Source organism: Cyrtonyx montezumae, unplaced genomic scaffold (genome assembly GCF_038088225.1).
Source record: "Cyrtonyx montezumae isolate F1298 unplaced genomic scaffold, pur_monq_1.0 scaffold_17, whole genome shotgun sequence".
In the NCBI taxonomy this organism is placed as follows: Eukaryota; Metazoa; Chordata; class Aves; order Galliformes; family Odontophoridae; genus Cyrtonyx; species Cyrtonyx montezumae.
Genome location: NW_027071903.1, coordinates 18,786,853 through 18,813,675, shown reverse-complemented (window position 1 = coordinate 18,813,675; position 26,823 = coordinate 18,786,853). Strand labels below are relative to the sequence as shown.

At 36.0% G+C, this 26,823-nt stretch overlaps 1 protein-coding gene across 1 annotated transcript in view; it reads left to right on the top strand.

The window, feature by feature from the left end:
* The window catches only part of HERC1 (HECT and RLD domain containing E3 ubiquitin protein ligase family member 1), an 88,362-nt gene that overhangs the window by 35,743 nt on the left and 25,796 nt on the right, over positions 1-26,823 (top strand). The window contains exons 24-47 of the mRNA XM_065733531.1: positions 428-548; positions 810-861; positions 7,043-7,314; positions 7,630-7,845; positions 7,936-8,056; positions 9,012-9,249; positions 10,170-10,363; positions 11,645-11,800; positions 12,028-12,134; positions 12,367-12,477; positions 12,558-12,734; positions 13,844-14,083; positions 14,264-14,347; positions 14,862-15,382; positions 17,493-18,268; positions 19,289-19,487; positions 19,875-20,035; positions 21,543-21,659; positions 21,875-22,106; positions 23,194-23,318; positions 23,568-23,788; positions 24,726-24,994; positions 25,424-25,476; positions 26,528-26,728. Of these exons, the coding sequence (XP_065589603.1) occupies positions 428-548; positions 810-861; positions 7,043-7,314; positions 7,630-7,845; positions 7,936-8,056; positions 9,012-9,249; positions 10,170-10,363; positions 11,645-11,800; positions 12,028-12,134; positions 12,367-12,477; positions 12,558-12,734; positions 13,844-14,083; positions 14,264-14,347; positions 14,862-15,382; positions 17,493-18,268; positions 19,289-19,487; positions 19,875-20,035; positions 21,543-21,659; positions 21,875-22,106; positions 23,194-23,318; positions 23,568-23,788; positions 24,726-24,994; positions 25,424-25,476; positions 26,528-26,728 (4,964 nt within the window). The remainder of the gene's footprint in view (positions 1-427; positions 549-809; positions 862-7,042; positions 7,315-7,629; positions 7,846-7,935; positions 8,057-9,011; positions 9,250-10,169; positions 10,364-11,644; positions 11,801-12,027; positions 12,135-12,366; positions 12,478-12,557; positions 12,735-13,843; positions 14,084-14,263; positions 14,348-14,861; positions 15,383-17,492; positions 18,269-19,288; positions 19,488-19,874; positions 20,036-21,542; positions 21,660-21,874; positions 22,107-23,193; positions 23,319-23,567; positions 23,789-24,725; positions 24,995-25,423; positions 25,477-26,527; positions 26,729-26,823) is intronic.

Sequence of the window (26,823 nt, the reverse complement as noted above, 5' to 3'; positions counted from 1 at the left end):
GTATGTGTATTAGAATATAGCCCAGGAATTGTTAAATTTGGATACAGTCCTTGGTAGCCAGTGCTCTTAGTGAACTTCTGAGTCTGCTTAAACTTCTGATGTACAGAAACTTTGTTGCTATGACATTTCCTTCACTTAAAATTTAAATGAGGATAGTGATAAGGGAATTTAGAGAGAGACTGTATCTATTCAGTACCCTTTCATTCTTTCTGCCTCTGTGGAATTCTAGTTCTTAAAGCAAGGCTGTGTGACTCTCTTGTCAGAGTGACTCCTCTTTAGTTCTGGTCTTCTGATGTTCCATGATAGTCTTCTCCCACATAAAACTGTGGTACTTGCTGTGTTTTCCCATCAACTATTTATCACTAATTATTACTTTTGGCTAATAAAAGTATTTTTTTTTGTGGTTGTGTTTGTATGTCTGATGCAGGAGTGAAAGTCTTACTGCAGAGAGTCGCTCAATCCATGCAAACTCGAACTATAGACTGATGAAGTCAAGAAGTGAGTCTGATTTATCTCAGCCAGAATCAGATGAGGAAGGTTATTCACTGGTAAGTAAACTGATATTACGTGCCTTGGAGAATGTCAGTACATTGTTACTTGTTTAGGATTGTGTTTCAGTGTAGGGATCTGTGCTAATAAGCACTACTGTTACGAGAAAACAATGGTGATAAAACAGGAATTGAAAGTAATATAGCTCAGTTAATTTTTTTATTATTTTTGTGTGGGAACAATGTATTTTAAACACTCAAAAATTATGTGCCACATATTTCCACTTAAAGAAATGAGCTTTTATTAATCTTTTACTCTAGAGTGGAAGAAGAAATGTTGATTTGGATTTGGCATCGTCACACAGAAAAAGGGGTAAGTATTATTGATATTCATTACATAATGAATATTGATTAGAATAAATATGTTAATGTGTCTTAAGTTAAAATGTGTCTGTAATTGCAGTACTTTATTGACAATCTGGAAGTGTACAATTTTCCAACAACATTGAAATTGTTATCATTTATTTTTTGTGCTAACAGTGACTACTTTTGGGCCAGCTTATACTGTTTCCTAGGTTGTAAGCATTTCCCCTAGCTTCTAGAATTGCAGTGCTTCTCAGAAGCAAGTGAGGATATCTGTGACTTGAATAAATTAGAAATTCATATTGTATTTTCATTCCCTAGCCTTTAACAAGGAAATATTGACAGAGAAGTTCATTATTGGCTAGAGCAGTCTATTCTTATACCACTACTGAAGTTATACCATAAAATGTACTTCAACATTGAGAACTCTTACCCAGAAAATAATGCATAATTTATGCATCATTTCAACTCCAGCACTCTTACAGAACCAAGCAACGACTTTCTCCACTGCTCCAATATAAATCAGATTTTCATCTGTTGAGCTGTTCTTTGTTGCTGTTCCATTCTGTGGAATGTAAGTGAGCTGCTGTAAAGAGGTGCCCTGCAGAAGTCTGCAGCATTGTTCCTCAGGATGTTCTCCAGCTGTGCTTTTAAGCACCTTGAAAGAAAGCATTTGGCATTTTAATGAAAAACAACAGTTTGGGTTTTTTTAAATAATCTTTTAGTCATGGTTTTTTTTGGTTTTTTTTTTTTGACGCATTCTTTCCATGTGCATGTTTATCTCTTCTGCTCATACAACTCCCACACATGAACTGGTTTTGAGTGGAAGATGTGGAAGATGTTAATGCCACACAAAGTGAGGAAAAGTAGCAAAAGGAAACATGCATGTTGTATGAATGGTAGAGGAGATCCTCAGTTTGGGTGTGGTAGATAATCATGCATTACGAGAGTAGACACTAGAAACACCTCTCAAATTATAATTAACATAAAGTAAAACATACAGTCTTTTCCTTGCCTCTGTTTACACAAAACAGATATCACCATTGTTACTTTATGTAACTTAAGGCTGAAGTTTTTGTGAGTTCATTAGAATTTAAACACACTGCTTGCTATAGAATGGTGACTGTGAATGGTGCACATAAATGTGTGTATACATTATACACTATGTTGTTATGAGTTACCTACTTCATCCTGTTTGCAAGGGGAGTATTCCAAGTCCAGGTATTTTGTATACAGTAAGCAGGAAGATCACAGAATTCCAGCTCTTTCATTCTCAAGATTCATAAATATGTTCTAAGGTCCTTTACATCTGAGTGCTGGCTACTGATGACTTTTAACCATGCAATCAGTGCCAAGAGCTGCAGATACCCATGTTGCAATTCTGAAAGCAGCACCCTGCCTTCTTGATGTTGTTGACACCCATTTAATGTCAACCAGTGTACTGTTTTCAGGAAGATGTCCTCTTCCTATCCATTGAAGTAGGTAACAAGAAGCCATAACAAATAGTTGGAAGGTGAATCAACTTTTAGTTGAAATGCTAGGGAATTGTTAAAATTGATGGAAATCGCTGATTACTTCTGCAGTCAGTTGTATTGTGTCCCAAGTATGTTCAGCTCAGTCGATTCCTACAGGGGATTCATGACCTTTTTTTTTCCTCCAGAAGCACTTCAATCCCATACATAATTACCAGAGAATTCATCATTGCTATCAACCAACTCTTATACCCTCATTTTATTAGAATGTGTGGCAGTTTTAATCAGTTACTAAAGTCATGATGGACTCATCAGATTTTTCAACTCTCAGAAATGCTGTGTGTGAATGCAGATCTTTCCCTGTCCTACACCGCCTACTTTTCTCAGTTCAATCATCAGTCTCTGCAGAGTATTCAGTCATTGCAAAGCCTGCAAAAAATGCACTGTGTTTAGAGTTTTGGTAAGTAGGTTTCTTTGCAATGGGCAAGGAAGTAATTTTTTCTGAAGTAGATTGACTTATTTTAGAATTTCTTTTCAATGATTTCAGCAAATAATTATTCAAAATTCAGATCACTTCTTAAAAATAAAATCTTAACTGTTGGGAATAGTCTGATCTTTATGGTATAAAAGCTGTTCCTATTCAGAAATTGCAATACAGAATACCAGTAGTAGAAAAATTACTCTTTTAAGTTTGTGTTGTCTTGCAGCTCAGTCTGGGAGAAGAGCATTGTCTTTTAATGCAACATCTCAGCCATTTAGTACACTCTAATCTAGTTTCTTTCGCCACGTATTTTCTGCTCAGAAATAAGACAGTGGTATTCCTACTTCAGCCTGATGATCTTTTGAGGATCCTGTTCCTTGCTATTATTCAGTTGCTTTTGAGTTGCCAAACTTTCCTTTCTGTTCCTGTAGAAAAAAAGTCTTTTTCTAAGCTTTTTCCACATGGAGTGATGAAATAATTAAGATTTCCCCTGATACACAGTGCCATTGGCTTTTGTTTTTTTCCTTGCTTAGATTCATCTTTTTCACTTCTGCAGACTTAGTATGCCTCAAAATATTGTATTTTGTATTTATATTTAATGCAGTAAGTATACTTAGAAATAAAGAATGCATGTTTATCATTACAGTCACAAATATTTTGCAACTCCTCCAGTCTTCAGATAAATTTAATTTAGTGAATTTCATTGTGCCTGTGCATACTTTAGTATTTTACTGACACAATTCAGGTAACTGGAAAAAAAAATAGCAACTTAAAATATACTCAAGTTCATGTGAAATAAAATAGTGTGCTTGTATTGATTTTTGAAATTCAAGGGTCTGTTTAAGTAGGAGGTATAAATGTTTTAATGCATTTATGTATTCCCTGGGAAGATGGTAGAAAATTTAGTAAGTCTATTACCTACATTATGATAATTCAAAACAAAAATAGATACACACTGTTGTGGTTTTTTTTCCTAAAACTTCACTGAGTGATGTATTGAGGTATTGGTTGAGATGAACCTGACCATTTAATTCTAAATTCAGTATAATATGAGGAAGAGATGTGATGAATATGTTGTCTTCTGTTTCAAATGTCTGCTTTTGTCTTCTGATTCTTGTGTGGTGTGTAGTGTATTTACTCCTTTTTGGCCAGTTGAGCCCCAGAAAAAAGAAGAGCTTCAAGCAAGTACCTGATGGCATGTTTATTTTTTTTCCTCTATAGCTTCCCTACATGTTTTATGTTTTATTAAGTGTGTATTGCAGCTGTGCCACATTCATGTAGAAAACTCATTTTTACAAGCTGGCTTTCAAGGACAAGTAAACTTGTTTTCTTTTTACTATAAGCTTAAAGATTGCTCTTACATGCAATTCAATTCATGTGATTGTAGAGGCTTATAGAAGTCCTAAGCTGCAATCAATTCTGTGTAGTGGATGTTGCACAGAATCTAGCTAAGGTTCTGTGCAAGCTTATGTTGAATCTTCTGTTGATACTCAACATCTTCAAGAAAAAAATATAGTGTAAGTTTTCGATTTCTCCTAATTCTTAAATATTTTAATTTGAGGTATAAGCATATACTTTGACTTCTGAAATTGCTTAAATCTTTATATTTTCAGTTACATTTTCAATTGTTTTGCATTTATGTCGCGTAATCCTTGGACTTTTCTTCTAATTGGAAAGAGTTTAAAATTGTTTTATGTTGAAATGTTCTTACATTTAGTACTAAAATGATTTACTAAGACCTTGTATTTTTTCAAATAAGAGATAGTTTAATTGTTTATTAATATATAAGGGATGATCTTATTTAGAAGCTCCTTTCTTACTATCAAAAGTAAATTTTCTTCTGATGGTCGGTTAATATGTGAGATGGTATCTCAAAGTTTATGATTTAAGGCATTAGAATTGCTTTTGGTTTCATTACACATCCTTTGATTCTCTGCTGTGCTTCAGGGTGGCATGACACAGCATAGGACAGGCAGAGGACAGGATGATGATGTTTAGGAATGCATTAACCACTACTGCTGTGAAAAGACTGCAGAGCTGTCTTTTGAAACAGTTGTTGATACATAGGCAACGCTTTATATACTTGTTAGTAATTAGGCTTGTGCTTACTGTAGAAAGTCTCAGGCTTCAGTTTGCCTCTTCCCTGGGCCTTGTTCACAAGTCATATGCTAGGAAACTCTTAGATGACAGCTGTATTTTGGTGCCCATTAATGCTGTCCTTTACATCTCATGTTCCTCACTTGACTCTTTAGCATATAACTTATTTTAAAGCTCTCTATTAAAAACTGAGTACAGGAACGAGTATTAAAATTAGGGTAAGATGGTATTGTGTTTTAAGTGTTGTGACCAACCTACACTATACCATAAGTTACAAAATTGAGTAAGAGAGTTTCATTAAATTCTCTGATATTAAACACATTTTTGCCAAATACTCTATTAGGTCATATTAGTTCTGAGTACTGTGATGGCACTTTCTGAAGCCATTGCAGTCTGCTTAGTAGCAGGTATATGGAATACTTTATAAACACATCTGAACTCTATTTACAGAAAAGTTAATGGGATGTGGAAAGATTTTCATAATTTATAGACCTGGCACTTAGGTTTCTTTTTTTGCTAGCTAATTGGAGATAAACTACCTAACATAAAGGGATAACAGACTTTCAGAGTATTTTATATTTGTAATTTGTTGTGGGTAGGTGATTTTCAGGTGCAGAAAACTGGCCTTTTGCCTTGCCTCAGGAAAAGGTGATGAAGGGTGGCTGGTAGGAACATTGTCCTGAGTTCAGAAAGCTATGTGTCTGTCGACATTGTTCCCAAGAGCAGCTGTTCACAGAGCTTCTGCAAGTAAAAATTGTTTAGTAGGAGGTCCTGACACTAGTATCCAGCTGTTAACACTGGAACTCATCCTAAGTGGGCTTTCATCAGTTGAGTTTCATGAATTTGTGTGACTTTTTCCTGAATATGGATATGTTTAAGAACGTTCAAAGCTTGTACCTTGCAGACAGATTTTTAGATACTTCAGTGTCTAAAGTAGGTTTGTGTGAGTACTGTGAATGGATTGTGTTTCTCCAGACAGTATCTGAAATACACTGTGCACAAGAATCATTAATATTGTAAACTGTGTATAGATTATTTAAGGTAATTCAAACTAGGTGTTGGAAGTCTATGTGAAAATACTTTGGTTTACTTATAGCTCTCAAGGCATTACCTGTCTGTTGGGAAGTTTTTTTGATCAGTGTGATCTCTTATAATGCCTAGCTCCAACTCAGCTAACAGCATTTACAGAAGAAATAAAATACCAACATATGTGTTGATATTAGTAATAAATAAATAAATATATTATTTTAAAACTTCTTTAATTTTTTAAACCTTTTTTATTTTTAATTGCTAATGAAGGTATGACTTCATTGACATTGCATTCATTTATGCCAGGGATGCAGGCTAGCAAAATGCTTTTGGAGGTGAGATCACATATATGATAATAAATAAGTTCCAGTGCTGCAGATAACTGTCATTTAGAGGAGTATATTAATTAGTGAAGGTGAAGTTTTTGATAATGTAATGACATGCTGGCATGATAGGAAATCTTAAAAAATAAATCTGTGAAATTATCAGATGAATAAGGTAGAGTTCTAATATGTGCTGTAGTAGTAATTTGATATACATGTTTATCAAAGAAACAGAAAAAAGTAAATGTTCTCTGTGAATTTTTCTTGGTTTACTTGCCCTTCTGCACTCAGGAATTCTGCAGGCAATTTATTCAAAAAATAACATTGTGCTTTTTCAAAACTATAGAGTGTATAATGACTTGATTAAAACAAAGAAAAAATATGCTTTTATTTTACAATTAGACCTTAAAGTAAATGTACAAAGGGCACAATTTCTTTTGTAGCAGATCTTTTCTTTACAATTTTCTCATTTAGCCGCAAAGCATTTTTTTTCCAGTGTTCTAGCTTTAAGTTGAGCAGTTCAAGTGGCTTCTGTCTTTTTGTTCTCTCACTTGGCAGTGTGTTGCAATACTGCTTGACATATTTAAAAGAAATACAGCCTTTCTTCTAGGGCAGTTGCTGTAAATTTAAATCAATTGTTCTGCTCTAAGTTGCTTAATGCATGGTATAATTAATCATGGATATCCATTTTCCACCTGTATGAGTAGCAGCAGTTCAGTCTTTAGCTATTGTTGACATCTGTTCGCTACTGAATTGGAATTTATGAGGTTTTATTATGTATATGTTTAGGAGCAATACACAGTCAAGTGGAGCCTTTAACTGACTCATGGGCTCGTCTGAAACACAGCAGAGATTGGTTGTACACTTCCTCCTACTCATTTGTTGAGTCCGATTTTGATCTCTCAAGATCTCTTGGAGTTCATACTTTGATTGAAAATGTCGTCAGCTTTGTAAGTGGAGATGTAGGAAACTCTCCAGGATTTAAGGAACCAGAGGAAAGTATGTCCACCAGTCCACAGGCATCAATAATTGCAATGGAGCAGCAGCAGCTGAGGGCTGAGGTAAGTGTCAGGTTGAAACCTTTTCTTACTTCTCACGTATTTTGAATTTTATGGATTTTACCATTTTCCAAGTTCTGTTTATTACAGAGATTTTTATATATATATATATATCTTAACTGATACTGGGAACTTCATATAAAGCTCTAAAAAGGAAAGTAAAAAATCCACTTAAACATTTATTACATATTCTTTAAATCTCAGACTTGAATTTCAGAGGAAACTGCTACATCATTCATTCCTGCTCTGGCTGAAAATGATCTGATTTCTAAGGATGCTTACTATTTAATATTGCCTTTTGGTTGTGTTTACTTCTAGCTTCGTCTGGAAGCTCTTCATCAAATCTTAGTGCTTCTATCAGGGATGGAAGAAAAAGGCAGTGTGGCATTAATGGGAAGTCATCAGGGGCCAGGATTTCAGTCATCTTCTTTGCTTACTTCTGTTAGACTACAGTTTCTTGCTGGATGCTTTGGTTTAGGCACAGTAGGACATGGGGGTGCCAAAGGAGAGAGCATAAGACTGCATCACTACCAGGTATGTATTTTAATAGGTTGTTTCTGTTTGTTTCAGTAACTAGGTGATAAACATGTTATCAGTACTTAAAGCATTTTTTGTTTGAGCCAGGATGGTATCAGAGCAGCTAAGAGGAGCATTCAGATTGAAATTCAGGTGGCTGTGCACAAAATTTACCAGCAATTGTCTGCTACCTTAGAAAGAGCTCTGCAAGCTAATAAGCATCACATAGGTAAGTGAAAGCAAGATTTGTAAAATGTGTCCTCTGATATGTAGTACAGCATATTCTAAGTGTTACAAAGCAAACTTTGATGTTAGTGGCCAGAATTCGCAGATAAAGTATTGAGCTAGCAACTTCTCTGAAGAGAATCTTTTTAACTCTTTTTTATCTTAACTTTCTTCAAGTGTCAGTCCTTTTTATTTTAAGGCTTTTAGGTATTGTAAGCTTTCCAACTCCTGTAAGCCACATACTAATTTTCTCATTTCTTTGTCGTTTCCAATAATTTTTTTTTGTTGTTTTCCAGCTATCAGTTTTCAGAAGTGATTAAGAATCTCCAAACCTTTTGTTCTTCATTCAGCTCTAATTTTTTTAAACCCAAACCCAAAGTACAGGGCATATTGCATGTTTTTGAAATCCCCCTCTTAAGTCCTTTACCAAGATATTCCTGTGTGCTTCTGTCCTTAAGGGATAGCTGGAATTCTGCAACTCTTTGTGCTTTTGTACTTACACTCATTGAGAGCTTCAGTACAGAAAAGAGTTGCATAGTTGAGTTTGTTGATAGAGCCTAATGGGGCTCTACCTGAATTATTCGTTGGCATCACTTACAGTTAAATGCAACTGAAAGAAATCTGTTGAGAATCATCCTGAAGTACAAGCAGCAACCAGTATTTCAGCTGCTTCTCCTTACCTTAGGGAGAAGAGTCCAGTCTCTTTTGTGATTTTTGCATCAGAAACTATCATGAACTAGATCTGTGGGATAGTTTTCTTTGGACACCCTTGACACAGAGGGCACTGAATAAATCAGGCTGTGATGGTGTACAAGAAAGTCTACCTCAGAGCATGCATTAACAGGAACTCTACTCAGTGATTTAATTTGTTACTTTTTCTTAAAACTAATCTAATATTGTTCATCTTAGTGTTCTTTCTATAAACAGATTACTAATTAAAAAATATGTTTTAATCATAGAAGCACAGCAACGTCTTCTGTTGGTAACAGTCTTTGCTCTAAGTGTACACTATCAGCCTGTTGATGTCTCCTTGGCTATTTCCACTGGTTTGCTGAATGTGCTATCACAGCTGTGTGGCACAGACACCATGTTAGGACAACCACTACAGTTGCTTCCCAAAACTGGTATTTCTCAGCTCAGCACAGCTTTGAAAGTAGCTAGCACGAGACTACTTCAGATCCTTGCTATCACCACAGGGTGAGTATTGATTGCTCCCTTACTCTCAGAAAATGTAATTTCCTGACTTTTCAACACCCTGTAGTAGTAATGGGTTATTTTTTTTGCATGAGTTTTCTTTAGAACAGTAAGTATCCTTCAGAACCATGTAATTAGAAGGAAAATAAAGAATGTAAGACTAATATTTATTTTAAGTCTAATAAATATTTTTAATCTGTGGATGAGGCATTTGAATCAGAGTGCTTGGAACTTAATGGTCTCTAAGTATTGCCTTGCAGTAATCCCTCTTTTTCGAGTTTGATTTTACGTCTAGGTCTGTTAAGTTAATATGATGAGGTTAAATTAAGATGTTGCCGTTTAATATTCATTTATGTAGAAGTGATACCAATAATAACGTGGTAGGAGTTCTTCAGTGATGTACATCATGCTTTTTCTCAGGGCACAAGGCAGTTTTGAGTGGGGAACCGGTCTCTACTGGAGTTTAACTCAGTAAAGGGGAAAAAAAAACAGTGGAGAAAGTGTTGTCTGTTTAGAGCGTAAGCATTATTTTATGTAGGATATATGCATCTTCAGTGTTCATACAAAGCAGTACACTTTCCTGCTATTTCTGTTACATAAGGAAAAAAAATCAAAACACCTTCATATTTGGAAATTTCAGTCATTTAATGAACTAAGTTGCTTTTTTTTCCCCTGGAAAAAATATCCCTTGACTGTATAAAGAATGGAGAATTTTGAAGTACCTTAAAAGTAAAGTTCACATAAGAGTAATCTGTCAAACTTGTGGAGGATATGAAGCAAGGTAACCTGCTGCAATAGAACAAATTAGCATTAGTGTGTGTTAGTCTCTGTTCACTTGCACTGAGTTTATAGTTTTCTTTGTTACAGTTCTTTTCATCAGCTCTCAAATATTTCTTTATTTCTCCTTTATTGTTTGTTTGTAGCACCTATGCTGATAAATTGAGCCCAAAGGTGGTCCAGTCATTGCTGGATTTATTATGCAGCCAACTGAAGAACTTGTTATCACAAGCTGGTGTGATGCTTATGGCTTCATTTGGGGAAGAGGAAGTTGAGGAGCATGAAGCGGAATCAAAAAAGGCAGATTCAAATGGGGAGAATGAAAAGAGAGACTTCAGAGGTAACTGTCTTGCATCATTTCTGTTACTGTTTTAAAGCACTGAGTGCTGAAGCCCTCTACTGTACTGATTATTGTTGGATCATTCTTAACTTTTTATGTGAGCTTAAAAAGCCATCAAATAATTTTGTGCTCAGGTTAGATTTATCAATTTAAAGGTAGGAATAAATACAGAATAAGAAATACTCAATTCAGTTTGTAATTAGAAGAGGAATGCTTTTTCTCTGAAAGTGAAATATTGCTGGTGTTAACTTTTCAGACTGTGGTCAAAGAAATTCTCTTCTCCGGGTTTCAAACTCCAAATCAACATAGTGTGATTCCCACAGTTGTAGCATCTGCTCTGTGTTGTGCAGAACGCTGTATTGGACATTCTGCCCGGTGTCCTGAAACCTAAAGGTCTCCACATGGTTTATAATCCCATAATGAATGTTTTTCATTTCTATGGAAATAATATACTTGAAGAAATGTTTAGGTCTGTCTTTGTTTTAGAAGTTACGACTGTCTTTGCTTCTCAGTAGTTAGGTGGCTGATGAATTTGTAAGGTAATTAATTCATCAGAATTAGCTCACTACTAAGTTAGGTTATAAGGCCTTCTGTTTTGTAGGATTTCCTTGTGAAGATAGGAGATCCCCTGGAATATGAATTGAGGCTCAAGGAAGCATAGTGTTTTGTATCAAAATCTCACAGAAAACAAATTTTCATACTTCGTAGCAATAGCTGTGTTTTGCACTACAGGTATACTCATATATAAAAATACAGTAATTGGTCGTTACATTTTTACTTAGGGATTGGTTTGTTGCCAGTAACAAGCACTGCTAATACTTTAGCAGCTCAAGTCTCTGATAGACATCAAATAGGGTTACTTTTATGTTTAAGTTGCTTGGCTATATTTAATAATATACAGAGCTTGGAAATACTGAGGTGTTGTTCTACAACCCCACAGTTTTGATAAGATATACACTATAATTTGTTATACAATTGCTGATAAATGTTAGTTTTCCAAAGTACTTGTTCCATAGCTATGCAATGATCACACAGTGCACTATGTTTTTTCTCCAAAATGCATGCTAGTCCATATTGTATAGCCTAGCAATATTAGTTGTCCGGTCTGTATCCTTTGTATCTGTATCTGGATTCCTTACTCTCAGAAACTGAGAGCAGTACAAAACTCAGCTACTAATGTCTGCTTTAGTATTTTGTATCTACTTTGATTTTAGCAATAGATTATTTACAGATACTGTAGAAGAAATGGTGTAAATGAAAACTTCTCATTTAACTTCATAGCTGCGCTCCGGAAGCAACACGCAGCAGAACTGCACCTGGGAGACTTCCTTGTCTTCCTGCGTAGAGTTGTCTCTTCAAAAGCAATTCAGTCAAAGATGGCATCTCCAAAGTGGACAGAAGTGCTTCTTAACATTGCTTCTCAGAAATGTTGCTCAGGTATGAGTTTTTTCAGAATGATTATACTTGCATTTCAGTGTTGCAGTTCCCAAAAACTGATCCTGTTTCATCATATATTGCACACTGATTTTAGCTCTTCAACTTCAGTAGGGGCACACTAGTCACACTTGGGAAAATAGTGCATTGGTGGCATGCAAGTCATTTCATAGGTGCATGATTGATGCAGAAGTCACTTGTAGACTATTAACGTACTCTTCCATCTTCAGGAGTTCCCTTGGTTGGAAATTTGAGGACTAGACTTCTTGCACTTCATGTACTAGAAGCTGTATTACCTGCATGTGAATCTGGCGTTGAAGATGATCAGATGGCTCAGGTCTTTATATTTTGCTATAAGCATTATCACTTACTTTTTCAGAGCATCTCATTAGAATTGTAAATGCTTCATAGATTTGCTCAGAATCCAAATCAGATGAGATCATTGTGGATATTTGCTTATCTAGGAGCTCTAAATATTTTGACATTTATATCTGTGAACCAAAATAAAGTGCTGTTTGTTGACCTCATCTTGGATTTAGAATGATCTGAATTGTATTCTAATGTGCCAGGTTGTTGAACGATTATTCTTGCTTCTGTCTGACTGCATGTGGGAGACTCCTATAGCTCAAGCTAAACATGCAATTCAAATAAAGGAGAAAGAACAAGAAATGAAGCTGCAGGTAATTATGGTTTACTTCCTCTTCTGTTTGAGTGCAACTAAGCTACATTTATTACAGTCATTTTGTCCTGTTTCTGACAGAAGCAAGGAGAATCTGAAGATGAAGATGAAAATCTTCCCATACAGGAAGTGTCCTTTGACCCTGAGAAAGCTCAGTGCTGCATAGTGGAGAATGGGCAGATTCTGACTCACGGAAGCGGAGGTAAAGGCTATGGATTAGCATCAACTGGAGTCACTTCAGGGTGTTACCAGTGGAAGGTAGGTTGAATGAAAATGTATTTCTTTTCTTACCTTGTTACAGAAATATACAGTAATTTATAAATGGTAGCTAACTATGATTTCCAGTTTATGAAAGCATCCTTACATAAATGACATTTTCAATCCAAAGTGACGAATTAGTGGCTGGTCTCGTGACCACCATTTGGAGTAAATTTTCAGCTGGTATTTCAGTACACAGGTTGGAGGCTGTGATTACACTGATTGTCCATAGAGGTGCTGGTACATGTTCCTCAGATCCATAGTTAGCAAGGATGTGATAGTCTTGAAATAATTACTTTCTGAACTATGAAGACTTTTTTTTCCTTTGGAGAAATACTTTAGAAATCATTTTGTTCTATTGCAAAAAGACACAGCCTGATGAAATTAGCCTTTAATTATATCATCTGAATACTTTACTCAGAAATACAGATAAATATGCAGTTGTACTAAGTATTGTCTTTGAGCATAATGCTTCCTTTTTACTTGAATCTACATAAATAACTTGTGTTCAACATGAAGAGTATAAAGCTTGTTTATTTCTGTAATGTTTATTGCTCACATGCCAGCTTCTCTGTATGTTTCCCAAGTCAGGAAAAAAAAAAACTTGTATTTTTTTTCAGGTTTTTTTCATTAATATGAGGTCAAATTTACATGACTTATTAATTATTACCCATATACACCAAGACTTCCTTTTAGAAATACTGTGGCCACAAGTTGTGCCGAGGAAGATTTAGATTAGATTTGAGGAAACATTTTTTCTCTGAAAGAGTGGTCAGGCACTGGGATGGCCTGCCTAGGGAGGTGGGTGAGGCACCATCCCTAGTGCTGTTCAAGAAGCGTTTAGATGAGGTGCTAAGGGATTGGATTTAGTAGTTGGGTAGGGATAGTGATAGGAGGATGGTTGGACTAGATGATCTTGTAGGTCCTTTCCAGCCTAATGTATCTGAATCTATGAATCTATGAAATAGAGTATGATTTTAGCTTATTAAAATTTTTGCTTTATTAAATGCTTGTGAGTTTTATGGTTGTAAGTACTAATGAATAAGGCAAATTCTCATTGCTTTGTTCTTTTAGAGTGTGTATTCTTTTTTTTTTTATTTGCCTTGTAGTTCTACATTGTAAAGGAGAATCGAGGCAATGAGGGCACATGTGTTGGTGTTTCTCGCTGGCCAGTACATGATTTTAACCATCGTACTACCTCAGATATGTGGCTGTATAGAGCCTACAGTGGTAACCTGTATCACAATGGAGAGCAAACTTTGACTCTGTCCAGCTTTACCCAAGGAGATTTCATCACATGTGTATTAGATATGGAAGCAAGAACTATTTCCTTTGGCAAAAATGGAGAGGTATTTGTTTCTTTTTGGTTGTATTTGGTTTGGTTTTTAACTGTTGCTTTTTTAATAGTAATTTGGCATGAATATTTTATATAGTGCTATTTTATATAAAGGCTAAGCATAATGGTTAAGACAAGAATGTAACTTCGTCATGTTAAGATGTTCTAAGTTTCTGGTTTTGTTTTTGTTTAGGAGCCAAAACTAGCTTTTGAAGATGTGGATGCAGCAGAATTATACCCTTGTGTTATGTTCTATAGCAGTAATCCAGGAGAAAAGGTAACAAATGTTCATCTGCATTGACTCCCAAGTTTGTGCTTTCTCTAGTCTATGTCAGTGGATGTAGAGAGGTTTTTCTGGGGAGTCATGATTATTGGTAGTTGACAAGGACTGAGAATGTCAGTGGTGATTCAGTTTGTTTTAAGACATGAACAGCACTACTTTATTTGCACACTATCTAGACTTTTCCTATATGTGCAGTATACCATAAAAGTAAAAAGTATTTAACTACTTGGAGTTGATTTACTCACCATTAGTTCTACATGTAAAATCACAATCCACAAAAGTCAGAGGTAATATAGTATTAGGAATTCCAGGTTTTGTGAGATGTGTCTCTTATGTGGGAAAGCACAAACTCTTGGAATTTTGGTATCTTTGAGTTTGTAGGAATGTGATAAGATGAAGTTCCTAGGGTACCTCAGCAAAGAAAAGATTACACTGTCCAATTTTTCTATTCATCAAGAGTCTCTTGCTTTAGAAGATAACTTTTAAACTGCTCTCTTTAAACACTTAGGTGAAAATCTGTGATATGCAGATGCGTGGTACACCAAGAGATTTGCTACCTGGTGACCCCATCTGTAGTCCTGTTGCTGCAGTGCTGGCAGAAGCCACAATCCAGCTCATTCGTATCCTTCATCGCACAGACCGTTGGACACACTGCATCAATAAAAAAATGATGGAAAGACTGAATAAAATCAAAACATGTCTTAAAGAAGCTGGTCAAAAGCTGAAAAAAAGTCGCTCAATTCAAAGTCGGGAAGAGAATGAGGTGAGAGAGGAGAAAGAAAATAAGGAGGAGGAGAAGGGCAAGCATAACAGACATGGTCTGGCAGACCTTTCAGAATTGCAGCTGAAGATGCTGTGTGTGGAAGTGTGGCCTGTTTTAGCAGTAATTGGTGGAGTTGATGCTGGACTTAGAGTTGGAGGTCGGTGCGTACACAAGCAAACTGGACGTCACGCCACTTTACTTGGAGTAGTGAAGGAAGGCAGTACATCTGCTAAGGTCCAATGGGATGAAGCAGAGATTACTATCAGGTACAGTATGCTCCTTTCCTCCACTTTTCAAAATGTAGTGGTGTTTTGTGTTCAGAAATCTTCAGGTGTAACATGCATCTTACATTAGTGTCATGTTGATCAGTTATGTTAAGCTTAAACTTTAGAATAATGCAGCCAAAATTGGATTTTCAGAACAAATAACTATGGTTTAAATTTTGACAGTATCCCATAATAAAATGATTGGTATATCAAATATATTTTAATAGCTTAGAATTGATCGGCATCACTAGAAATCTTAGTTTTGGGCTCCAGGTTTCACAGTTGGAATGTGACCAGCCTGCCAGTTTTCCCAAATTCATAATTATCGTTGCTTGTTTTTAAATATTACATATTGCCCTCTTAATTTACTGTAGCCTCTTCATTATGGATATAAAGAAAGACAGATTTTACTAGGGGAAACTGCACTTCTTAGTTGTAAATGGTGGATCTGGTTCTGAAGAGAGTCCTAATTTGATTTGCTGTAGTTAAGAACAGATCTCTGCTGTATTCCAGTCTTGCAGAGTAGAGTCTGCTCTGTGAGGCTCAGGGGTGGGTCAAATTCATGATGTGGGAACGTTCTCTCTTTTAAATGGTGAGTGGATAGAGCTATTCAAATTAATGCTGCCTCAAAGCAGTATTTTTTCATGTTTGACCTGCCTTAGAGAGCTCAAGGGATGCCCTGTATCTGATGTTGACCTGCTGGAGCAGTTCTGCAGAGGGTGTTTAGATCTTAGAGAGAAACGTGGAAGGAGAATGCTTCTTTTTCCACCTTTCTTGCAGGTTCACTTTCAAAGGGAGGGCACTTGGAAGGAAGCTGTGAAATGAAGCTAGAGCTGTCTGAAGGCTCAGTGGTGTTCTCATAGGAATTGTGTGTGGTTTCTGAATGGAAATTGCTTCGCTAAAATCCTTGTATTCTTCAGGCTATAGTTAAACTTTAGTGTTACAAAGAAATTGAGTTGTAATTATTTTTTTTGCCATCCATTAAAATCACATTTTGAAACAGCTGAGGTCAGATCACCTCTTGGAACCTTTGCAACATTATGCCTGTTTTGTCATTATACAAGAGCTGCTGTTGCTTTAATTACATCTGCTGAAGTGAGGTTGATTATCAAATTTAGATCCAGGTACAAATTCTTTTTAGTATGCCCACGTGGTATATGACCTCAAAGTGAGTTTACCCTTTTATTTCAAATCCCGTTTGAGTGAGGTGATGCAGCACTTGACCACAGAGGGTGGTAATTCGTTTAATTAAGTTCAGAATGTACCTCCATAATTAGATTAAAACTCGCTTTCAATTTTTAAGTAGAATTTTACATTGTGAAAGGGGAAAGCATTTGGGGGGTAATTAAAGGAAGATTTAAAAATTCTTTATCTACTGGATACATAGGAAGATGTAATGGAAAATATGAGATGTAGGGAGAATACCAGCTAGTGAATTTTTGTCCTGCTTATGGTGAAAAGAAGACAAATATAGCTCCTAAATATAACGTGAAGTTTTCACTGAATGCAGCTGAGCAGATAAGTAGGCATCTGTTACCTGTTTGCTGGGTTTCCTGACCTATGTTTTGGAAAGTCACTGTCCTCTCTAGGGAGTCTGTGTTGACATAGAGACAGAATTATCATAAGCTATCAGCTGTGTGCTCCTTCCAGCAATTTGAAAAGAAATGTGCAGTCAGTCAGTGTGCAATCAATCAAAACTTAATGCTTAAGAAGAAATCAGTGTTTTATATGTAAGCTTCTATTCCTTGTCACAAATCAGCTTGGGTGTGACAATAAAATTTGGCTTAAGGTAAATTATCTTAGTCTGTTTTGTATTTCAAAGTAATACAGAAGAATTCTCTGTCAGCATTAACTGATAGCTTCTGTGATGCTTCTGGATTTTAATGTTATTGAAAACCTGTGCATGCTTTTGTTGCCTTTGCTCTGATATCATATCTCCCCGTTTTCTGATCATAACCTCATTTTCCCTGTTTACATTTAATTTTTAGAATTGGTTCATTTATTTCATTAAACGTATTTTACATCTTACTTTGCCTACATTATTTCCTGTACTTTCCTCCTGTCTCTCCCTCACTTGCTTTTTCCTGTGTCATTCTGATCTTTATTAAAGCTTCCCAACTTTTTGGTCGCCTAGTGATACTCCGTTGTATAATCTGGAGCCCTGCGAACCGCTGCCTTTTGATGTTGCAAGATTTCGTGGGCTGACAGCTACTGTGTTGCTGGACCTTACCTATCTGACTGGTATTCATGAAGATATGGGAAAACAAAGCACCAAGAGACATGAGAAAAAACACAGACACGAGTCTGAAGATAAAGGGGAAGTGGACCAGAAAATGGAGGGTGATGCTGGAGCAGATACACGATCAGCACAAAGTGCCGATGAGAACAAAGGACATAGTTCTGCAAGCTCTAAATTGGAAAATGAAATTGCATCCTTTTCTCTAGAACCATCAACGCTAGGGATGGAATCCCAACACCAACCTGCTGAAGGAAGAAAAAAGAATCATGAGCATTCTCCAAGAAATCATGATATAGTTCAGTCAGAAATCAGAGCTGTACAGCTGTCGTACCTTTATCTTGGTGCTATGAAGTCACTTAGTGTTCTTCTTAGTTGTAGTAAATACGCTGAACTACTGTTAATACCAAAAGTCCTGGCAGAAAACGGTCACAACTCTGACTGTGCCAGTTCTCCAGTTGTTCATGAAGATGTGGAAATGCGTGCTGCCTTGCAGTTCCTGATGCGACACATGGTGAAGCGAGCGGTCATGCGCTCCCCTATTAAAAGGGCATTAGGACTGGCAGATCTGGAACGAGCACAGGCCATGATCTACAAATTAGTGGTTCACGGATTGCTGGAGGATCAGTTTGGTGGCAGACTTAAACAAGGTACGTCATCAAAAGTATTCAAGTGCAGTGTTAAACTGTTGTGTATTTGTATTCAATTTGTTAGGAATGACAACAATAAAAATGACACAGTCTTGTAAATTTGTAGTGGCTGTAATTTGGAGGAATCTCAATTGGACGGAGAAGTTCTATGAGACCTTTAGATACAGCACTGATTTATTTATTTTTAACCTTTTCTCCAATTCCTTATTTTGATAAAAAGTGAATGCAAGTCAACAAAATGTATGGCTACTTAATTTTTCTTTCTTCTTTTGAAAATTGAGCAGTTCTATATATATATATATATTGGAAGGAGTCGTGTATCACACAGCTATGGCAGAGTTCACTGTTGTGAAAGGTGATTGTATGCAGTCATGTTAACAGATGTTTCTCTTCATGAGAATCTGTGAATCGGTTCTGGGTTTTGCTTTGTGTGTTTATTTTCCGGAGATATTTGGCATTGAACTAGCAGAAGTTGAAGAGAGAGCACATATCTTTCCTGTTCATCTTGAAAAAGATGCGTATTGCAGACTGACTCTTTGGGAAAATTATTTAAATCAGTTGAAAAAGAAAATATCTGAAGTATTTTTTAAATTATCTAGAATATTGAAGATAATGCATGTGCTGTCTGCTTCTTTACTGTCTTATGAATTTCTTAGAAATCAAATAAAAAAGTCTTGAAAAATCTGTTACGTAAGCTGGGAGGTTAAAAGCAGCTTTGTAATTGATCAACCCTTTTACCTAACATAATAATCCTAAATGTTAGAGCAAGAAGTATCGTAAGTTCTAACCTCTAACCGAGTAAACGGTTTCTGTTAAGATCTAGAAAGTTTGGCTTGCTCTTCGCCTTGTTGTCAGTATGACAAGAGACCAATTTGTTTGTCCTTGAGTATTTGTGTGGTTTGAGTTTCTGCACACTTCTTTATTAGGGGAGTTTGTTGGGTTTTTTTTGAAAGTTTAGTCCCAAATACTGTTTTACTCTGTTAAGTTTAATTAATGTTCCTGCACTGTTTTCCGTTGCAGAAGTAGACCAGCAAGTGGAAGAAGGCGATCAATCTCAGCAAGCCCAAACACCAGTTACAACCAGCCCTTCTGCTTCTAGCACAACATCTTTCATGAGCAGCTCTCTGGAGGATACTACCACTGCTACTACTCCAGTAACTGATACTGAAACTGTTCCTGCTTCTGAATCTCCTGGTGTTATGCCTCTCAGTCTTCTTAGGTAAAATGTTTTCTTACTTACCTATCACATATGTCATTAGCTCGCTGAGGTTTTGAAAACATTACTGTTTTTATTTGCTGTTAAGAGCTGCCTCCACAAAACACAAAGTTCAGTTTGTTATTTTACTTTGAGGGCATTCATTTCTACAAAATGAATGAGTTTCTACAAAATTTCTGAGCAGGAGAAAATACCTTTCTTCTGTTCTCCTTCAGTTTCATTTTTATTTGATACAGTTTATAGTACAAGTCAGTGACATTCTTTAATTAATAGTTAAGTAGTTGCTTTCAAGTTTGCTTGGCAAGCTCTGCTCTAATTTGATGTATTTTTTGTGTTGGACCTTTAACAGGGTAACTCTTTTCCACATAAGTATGTTGTTTTTTTCTGAAGGCAAATGTTCTCCAGTTATCCTACTACAACTGTACTCCCAGCACGACGTGCTCAGACTCCTCCAATATCTTCTTTACCAACATCTCCTTCAGATGAAGTTGGAAGGAGGCAAAGTTTGACTTCTCCTGATTCCCAGTCTGCAAGGCCTACAAATCGTACAGGTATGCTTGTAGTCAATACAGACAGAAATACAGACAATTGTAAACTCACATGAGTTCTGTGTAGTTTTTAAGACATTTTTGGGACTCCCTGGAATCATAAAGGTAATGGAAATCTTCTATTCATAGGTAGGACCGTGCTACGGTGTGCACGTTGCTACTTAAAACAGAGATCTGTTCAATTTCAGTGTGCATAGAGAATGCAGTAACAGGAGAATTGAACAAACTGTTGAGTGAGAATCTCAAACCTCTAAAGAACTGTCTTGTGATCCAAAGCATATGTTGTGTTTTGCAAGGGCTGCTTCGATAGTAATGCCTTCTATTTTATTATGTTTGTCCATGGTGTTGGAGGTGGATGTTGGTGTTATGGCAGTAGAGGTGGCTGAACCTTCCCACCGATATTCCACTACATTTTGTTGTGATGCAGTCTGACAGAGGTGGTGCCTGACGTGGAAGTGGGTGTGAAGCAAATGTAAGGAGTTGAACTCCACAGAGAAAAAATTGGCACCCACTGACAATTCATCAACTCTTGCTAAATGTTTATGGAGACCGAACAGTGGATGTGAGCACAGTGAGGCAGTGGAAGATGCATTTCAGCAGTAGTGATAATGGCATGAAAGAAGACCATGTTCCAGATGGCCATGCAGATTTTATTGTGCTCTTTGTATCTAAGATTCTGTGGAAATAAATAGGAGTCATTACTTTCAGAGACCTATGTATATTTGAATGTATACAATAGACTGAGTTAAAGTAAATTCTTCAATTTCATTATTTAGTGTTGAGAAAACAAGGTCTGCCTCTTATTCTTTCTCTTACATCTGTGCTATAGTTCAGCTCTTTCTGCTGTTGTAGCTTAGCAGTTTGTGTGCTCGGTTTTCATCTCTCAATTTTTGATGAGTTGACTTGCTTCTGGATCATTATACAGTGTTTACAGCAGTGTTTGTCAGTTTTCTTAGTGTCTTTGTTGATCAGAGGAAATCGTATTTTCTGTAAAACTTTTTGAATAGTAATTGATATTTTTAGAGACTCAAGAGTCACTTTGAACAGAAAAGTATCCATAATCTGCAAACTGATTTTCAGATATACACCAGCAATTTAGTAGAGATTTCTTTCTGGGCATTAAAAGGAATGTGTATTTGTGTGAATGTGTGAAATCCTCACAGCATTTTGGAATCTTGATGTTTCAGGCAAGGGTAACTTTTATCTAGTCTACCTACATGTAAACAAAATTATCTAATTTGATAGAAATTTAAATAGAAATAAACTGCTTACAAATACTTAAAAGAAATTGTTCCTAAAATGCTATGAGAGGCCAACATAATATAAATGTTACTAGTAAGAATAAACACTGTCTGATTTCATTCTATCTTACCATAAATTGGAAAGTAACAGAGAGGAAAGTTGTTAAGGTGATTGCTCCCTTATCTGAAGATAACAATCTTTGCCAAATCAGAATGAGATTTGCTGAAGTGGAAAAAAATAAAGACCTGTTTTTCTTCTGTCTTTTAAGCTTTGTCTGATCCAAGCAGCCGACTTTCAACATCTCCTCCTCCTCCTGCTATTGCTGTTCCATTGTTAGAAATGGGATTCTCCCTCAGGCAGATTGCAAAAGCTATGGAAGCCACAGGTAATCAGTAACTTCCATCTATTGAAACTGAAAAATTACATAAATATTACACTGGAAAAAATCGTATTTCATATTTTTGTTTTTCAATTCTGTAAGTACTTGGGAGAAAAAAATGGATTTTTCACCATAGGTGATTTAATACAATTAATATATATACAATATATATTGTAAATACAGTATAATACAATTTAAAAGAGTGCTCTTCCTGCTTTCAGGTGCCAGAGGAGAAGCAGATGCACAGAACATCACAGTGCTTGCTATGTGGATGATAGAGCACCCTGGAAATGAGGATGATGAAGAACCCCAGCCAGATGTGACTGCAGATGCACGACATGGGGCAGTAGTTTCTGGAAGTGGTGGAAAATCTGGTGATCATTGTTATTTGCAGTCACCAGGAGATATCCCTTCAGCTGATGCCACTGAAATGGAAGAAGGCTTTAGTGAAAGGTAAGATGTCAAGGTATTAGAGGAAAACTACATATCTTGCTGAAATTGGAAGTCTGGCATGTTCATTGTTACTGATGAGAAACACTGTCTTGCCATTTCTGAATTGTGTCACATTAGCAAAAGCAAAGATGCAATTAAATTAGTCTTATGTGTTTACTTTCCTATACTATGGCTTCATACAAGTGGAGAAGAATGTAATTGAACATCCTTACTCAAAAAAAGAGAAAGAATGAACAAAGGAAATGAAGATTGAGAGCTTCTGTTTTACCAGTGAGAGAAGTAGTAATAGAGCAGAAGTTCATTGGGGCGTAGGGTACTTTGTTTGGTAGTTTGTTTTTGTTTTCTTCTGTATACTCATGAACACTTACCTTCCTACATTTTTCCTTTTAAAGAAATTCTTGTTTTGTCCAGAGAAATTACCTGAGATATACATTCTTGGCCTTATTCACAAGCTTAGATCTGAACTATATATTAATATAGAAAGAATGATTTTACTTAATATTTTATAATGTTGTTAAGTGACACATGCTGCAGGTCATACCAGCTTTTTGCTAACAAGGGGGGTGAGAATTGCAGTGTGTATTTTGAGAGTGCTTTTGTTCAGGTTCCTTGATCCTGAGCACATTTCTAGGTTTCCTTAATTAATTACCCTGGTTAAAATGTTATTTTACAGAGAACTCACAGATGTCAGGTGAGAAAAATAAACTAATAACTGTGACTCACTTGCTGAGTGAAAGAGGGAACGACTGATCTGGGGACAGAAGTGTTGATTTTATTTCTTTAACAAAGAAGATAAAGAAACCAAGGTTAGCCTGTACTTAGTACAACATAAAATGGTTCTTCTAATGGTTTTGGAAGGCATTGCTGCATCTCACTTTTTGAAGTGAATCTCATGGTTAGAAAGACAGTTGGTATGTGCTGTAGAGGAAAAGAAAGTTCTTAAAATCCAAATTATCTTTTATTTTTTCCCTTCTGTAAAAGAAAGGATTCCTCCCCAAAATACAATTCTAATACGTTTTCCCTAGCTACTGTATGCAACTATTTAAAACTTTTTTTTCATTCACCTGCTGATTACAAATTCTTGTAGCCCTGATAATATGGATCATGCAGACAATGCAGCTTCTGCAAGTGGACCTCCTTCTAGAAGTCGGTCATCTGTAACAAGAAGACACAAGTTTGATTTAGCTGCCCGAACACTGCTGGCACGTGCTGGTAAGTGTTCTGAAAAGACTTCTGGGTTTTTGCTTATCCAGTAAATGAAGAGGATGGGTTTTGGTACCTAGCATAAAAGTTAACACAAGTCTCCTTTGCAAATGTGTATCCATGTATCTTCAGATTGCTTTTTGTGGTAAATGAGAAAATCATGGTTATCTGAACTGAAAAACAAGGAAAAAGATAGCTGAAAGTGGATTTATGCTTATTATATGCAAAATAAAAGTGCTGTTTTCTTTTTCACTTGAGCGGGATTATACCGCTCTGTACAGGCCCACAGAAATCAGAGTCGAAGAGAAGGGATATCTTTGCAGCAAGATCCAGGGGCTCTTTATGACTTCAACTTGGATGAGGAGTTGGAAATTGACCTTGACGATGAAGCAATGGAAGCTATGTTTGGTCAAGACCTGGCTAGTGATAATGATATTCTGGGAATGTGGATCCCAGAGGTATTGGATTGGCCTACCTGGGTGTGTGTGACTGCAGCGGGGGCTGCTTTAACTTACTGCTTTTTGCATGTTTGCATTTCTTAATATAAAGTAACATGCATAAGTTTATATCTCAGTTTGAAATATCTTACTAAAAGCCAGCAATGCTAAAACATTGTGTTTTATAGCTTCACTTTTAGATGAAGAACATTGCTTTCTTGTGTTTCCTACTCTGCTATGCTTCGTGTATGTAGTTTTTCTACACTCTTCCCTGAAAGGTGACAACAGAACCAGTGTGTTTGTTTGGATAATAGTACTTAGAAAGCAAGTTAGGCCAGATTGTTTGGCAGTGAAATTTTGTTCTATTTAAATAATAATATCAATAGAAATAATAAATCTAATCTTTAACAACATAATTGGCACTTAAATCAATTTTACCCTCTTAATTTAGTCGTGTCATGTGTATGTTGGCCTCTGAAGAGGATCTACAGACAGTCCTCATTCAGTTGGTTTATAGCCTACTGTACATTCAGACAACATCACAGAATGTATTGACACAGATTATTCTTTTGCAGTAAATGCAGTAAATGTGAAGGCTAATTGTCTAGAAACAATGGATTCTTTCTTCTTTAATAATCTAGTCTCATTCATGTTCTGAAAAGAACAAGATAATGACAGTATTAAATGTAAACTAGCGAAGTCGTGTGTAAAAAATACAACTGTCAAGATTTGTTTTAGTTAAATCTGAAATGAAATAGGAAAATTTAATCCCTTTAAACTTTACATCCCAATGTTTTTTCTTCTCTGAGATTATCTGGTTGTCTATTTCTGCCTTGCCCTTGTGCAAGTTAACTATACAAATCCTACTTTGTGTAGTAGAAATGGGTAGAAACGTCCACTTAACAATATTGGCACCTAATTAATATCTAATATGATGATATTTTTTCTCTGTAAGTGACGTGAGAATCTTATTATACAGCATGTTTGTGAATCTGAAGACAGAGAAGAAGTAGTGGTTTGTGAACTGTGTGAGTCAAGTGTTGTCAGCTTCAATCAACACATGAAAAGAAACCATCCAGGCTGCGGGCGTAGTGCCAACCGTCAGGGCTATCGTAGCAATGGTTCCTATGTGGATGGATGGTTTGGTGGTGAATGTGGAAGCGGAAATCCTTACTATTTATTGTGTGGCGTCTGCAGAGAGAAATACTTAGCCCTGAAGAGTAAATCTAAAACATCAACTTCAGAAAGGTACAGAAATAAAAGACAGCGGAACACTGTATTTGAAGAAAAAAAAAAAAACAACTTAAAAGTGTTTATTAGAGTGTGAATTTTAAGAGATTGAATGAAGAAATAAAAATTTATAGTAGAACTATTGTCTTCATTTTGACTGCAGCTTGAAATGATTGTCTGTCTTCCTTAAAAGGAATTATTTCTTGGAATCTTGTTTCCTGTTGTTTTTGAAAAGCTTTTTTTCTGAATATGCCATTATTTTTATGGATTTTTTCCACATTCATACTGCAAAATACGTTATTAATTTATCTCGCTAATTCCAGAAGTCATATATATACTGACATAACAGTAAAGTAACCTTAGAGTAAACCAAGTTTAAAACTGGTATGCGTATGTATAAATGATTGAAGCCATTTAGTTGTTTTCTTCGTTCTTTTTTTCATACAGGTACAAAGGCCAGGCTCCTGATTTAATAGGTAAACAAGACAGTGTCTATGAAGGTAGGTTTTTCCAATTCTTGAAGGTACTGAATACTTCTAAAGTGTACTTTTCTTTCTCCGCAGTTGTAAATAAACATGTAGTGAAACTCTACTTGAAGACATCTTCAGACTAGATTTAGCACTTTCATTGTTGTTTTTAATTTCAGGTGGAAATAAGTCAGTGACATAATTCCCTTGGATTTCATCTGCTGGCTTGTAGTTAAGTCTGGTGAATGAGGTGTTGTAGGTTGATATTATATCCAGATCTACATATGAAGTCTAACATTCAAATGCATTCTTCAGCTGCCTTTTTAGGAGAGGTTAATTAGCATAAGTTAGACTCTGGAAATTTTGGCCTTAGGCTTGCTCTTCCTTCTACTTTGTTATTAGCTGGGAGTGACTCAACAGTGTCTGTCACACCTGAACTGATTATTTCTAATGACTGTACAAAATATTTCTCAGGTCATAGTGTGAATCTGGGCCTTTTGTAGCTTGTATGATCACAGTTATATGAGTTGCCACATTTGTAGATTTAAATGTAAATGAGTGTTCCTGAACTTAAGGGGCAACTTTTGTTGGTTTTGTTTTGTTTTCTTTGTTTTGATATTTGTTGTTTTTTGTTTTATTATTTGTTTGTTTCTTTGTTTCCATTAGATAAAAGCTTTTGAGATATCTATCTTTACTATTTGGTTCTTTGGAATATCTGTCTGCTGTTTTGATTTAAAGCATTTACTGTATGTCCACACTTCTTAATGTCTTCCAGGTTTTAGAATTGTCTTTTTGTTAGATGCAGTAACCTCTTGTTTCTGCGTTTCAAAAGACAGATAGATTGATGCCTTAGAGAAATCTTCTATGAAATTTCTGTGTGGCAGAAATAAAGGCTAGATTTAGTGAAGAGGGACACAACGGGGATTTTGTTTTTCTAATTTGCTTTGAAGATGAGAGTCAAGGCTACTAAGTTGTGGATTGCAATTGGTATTTTATACCTCATGTTGATCTTTTAAAATGCGCTAACATTATTTACTACTTTCAGATTTTGTAGCTATATGTCATTGTATTTCTCCAATTCTAGAAGACTGGGATATGTTAGATGTAGATGAAGATGAAAAGCTGACTGGAGAAGAAGAGTTTGAATTACTGGCTGGACCTCTTGGGTTAAATGATCGACGAATTGTACCTGAACCTGTGCAGTTCCCTGACAGTGACCCTCTAGGTGCATCCGTTGCAATGGTGACAGCCACCAACAGCATGGAAGAAACGTTGATGCAAATAGGTGAATTTGATACACATTTAATTTACAAAACAGATACGTCCCCTTTGGGACAGACTGTAAATTTTATTATAAAAGGTGGTGAGGTGCACGTGATA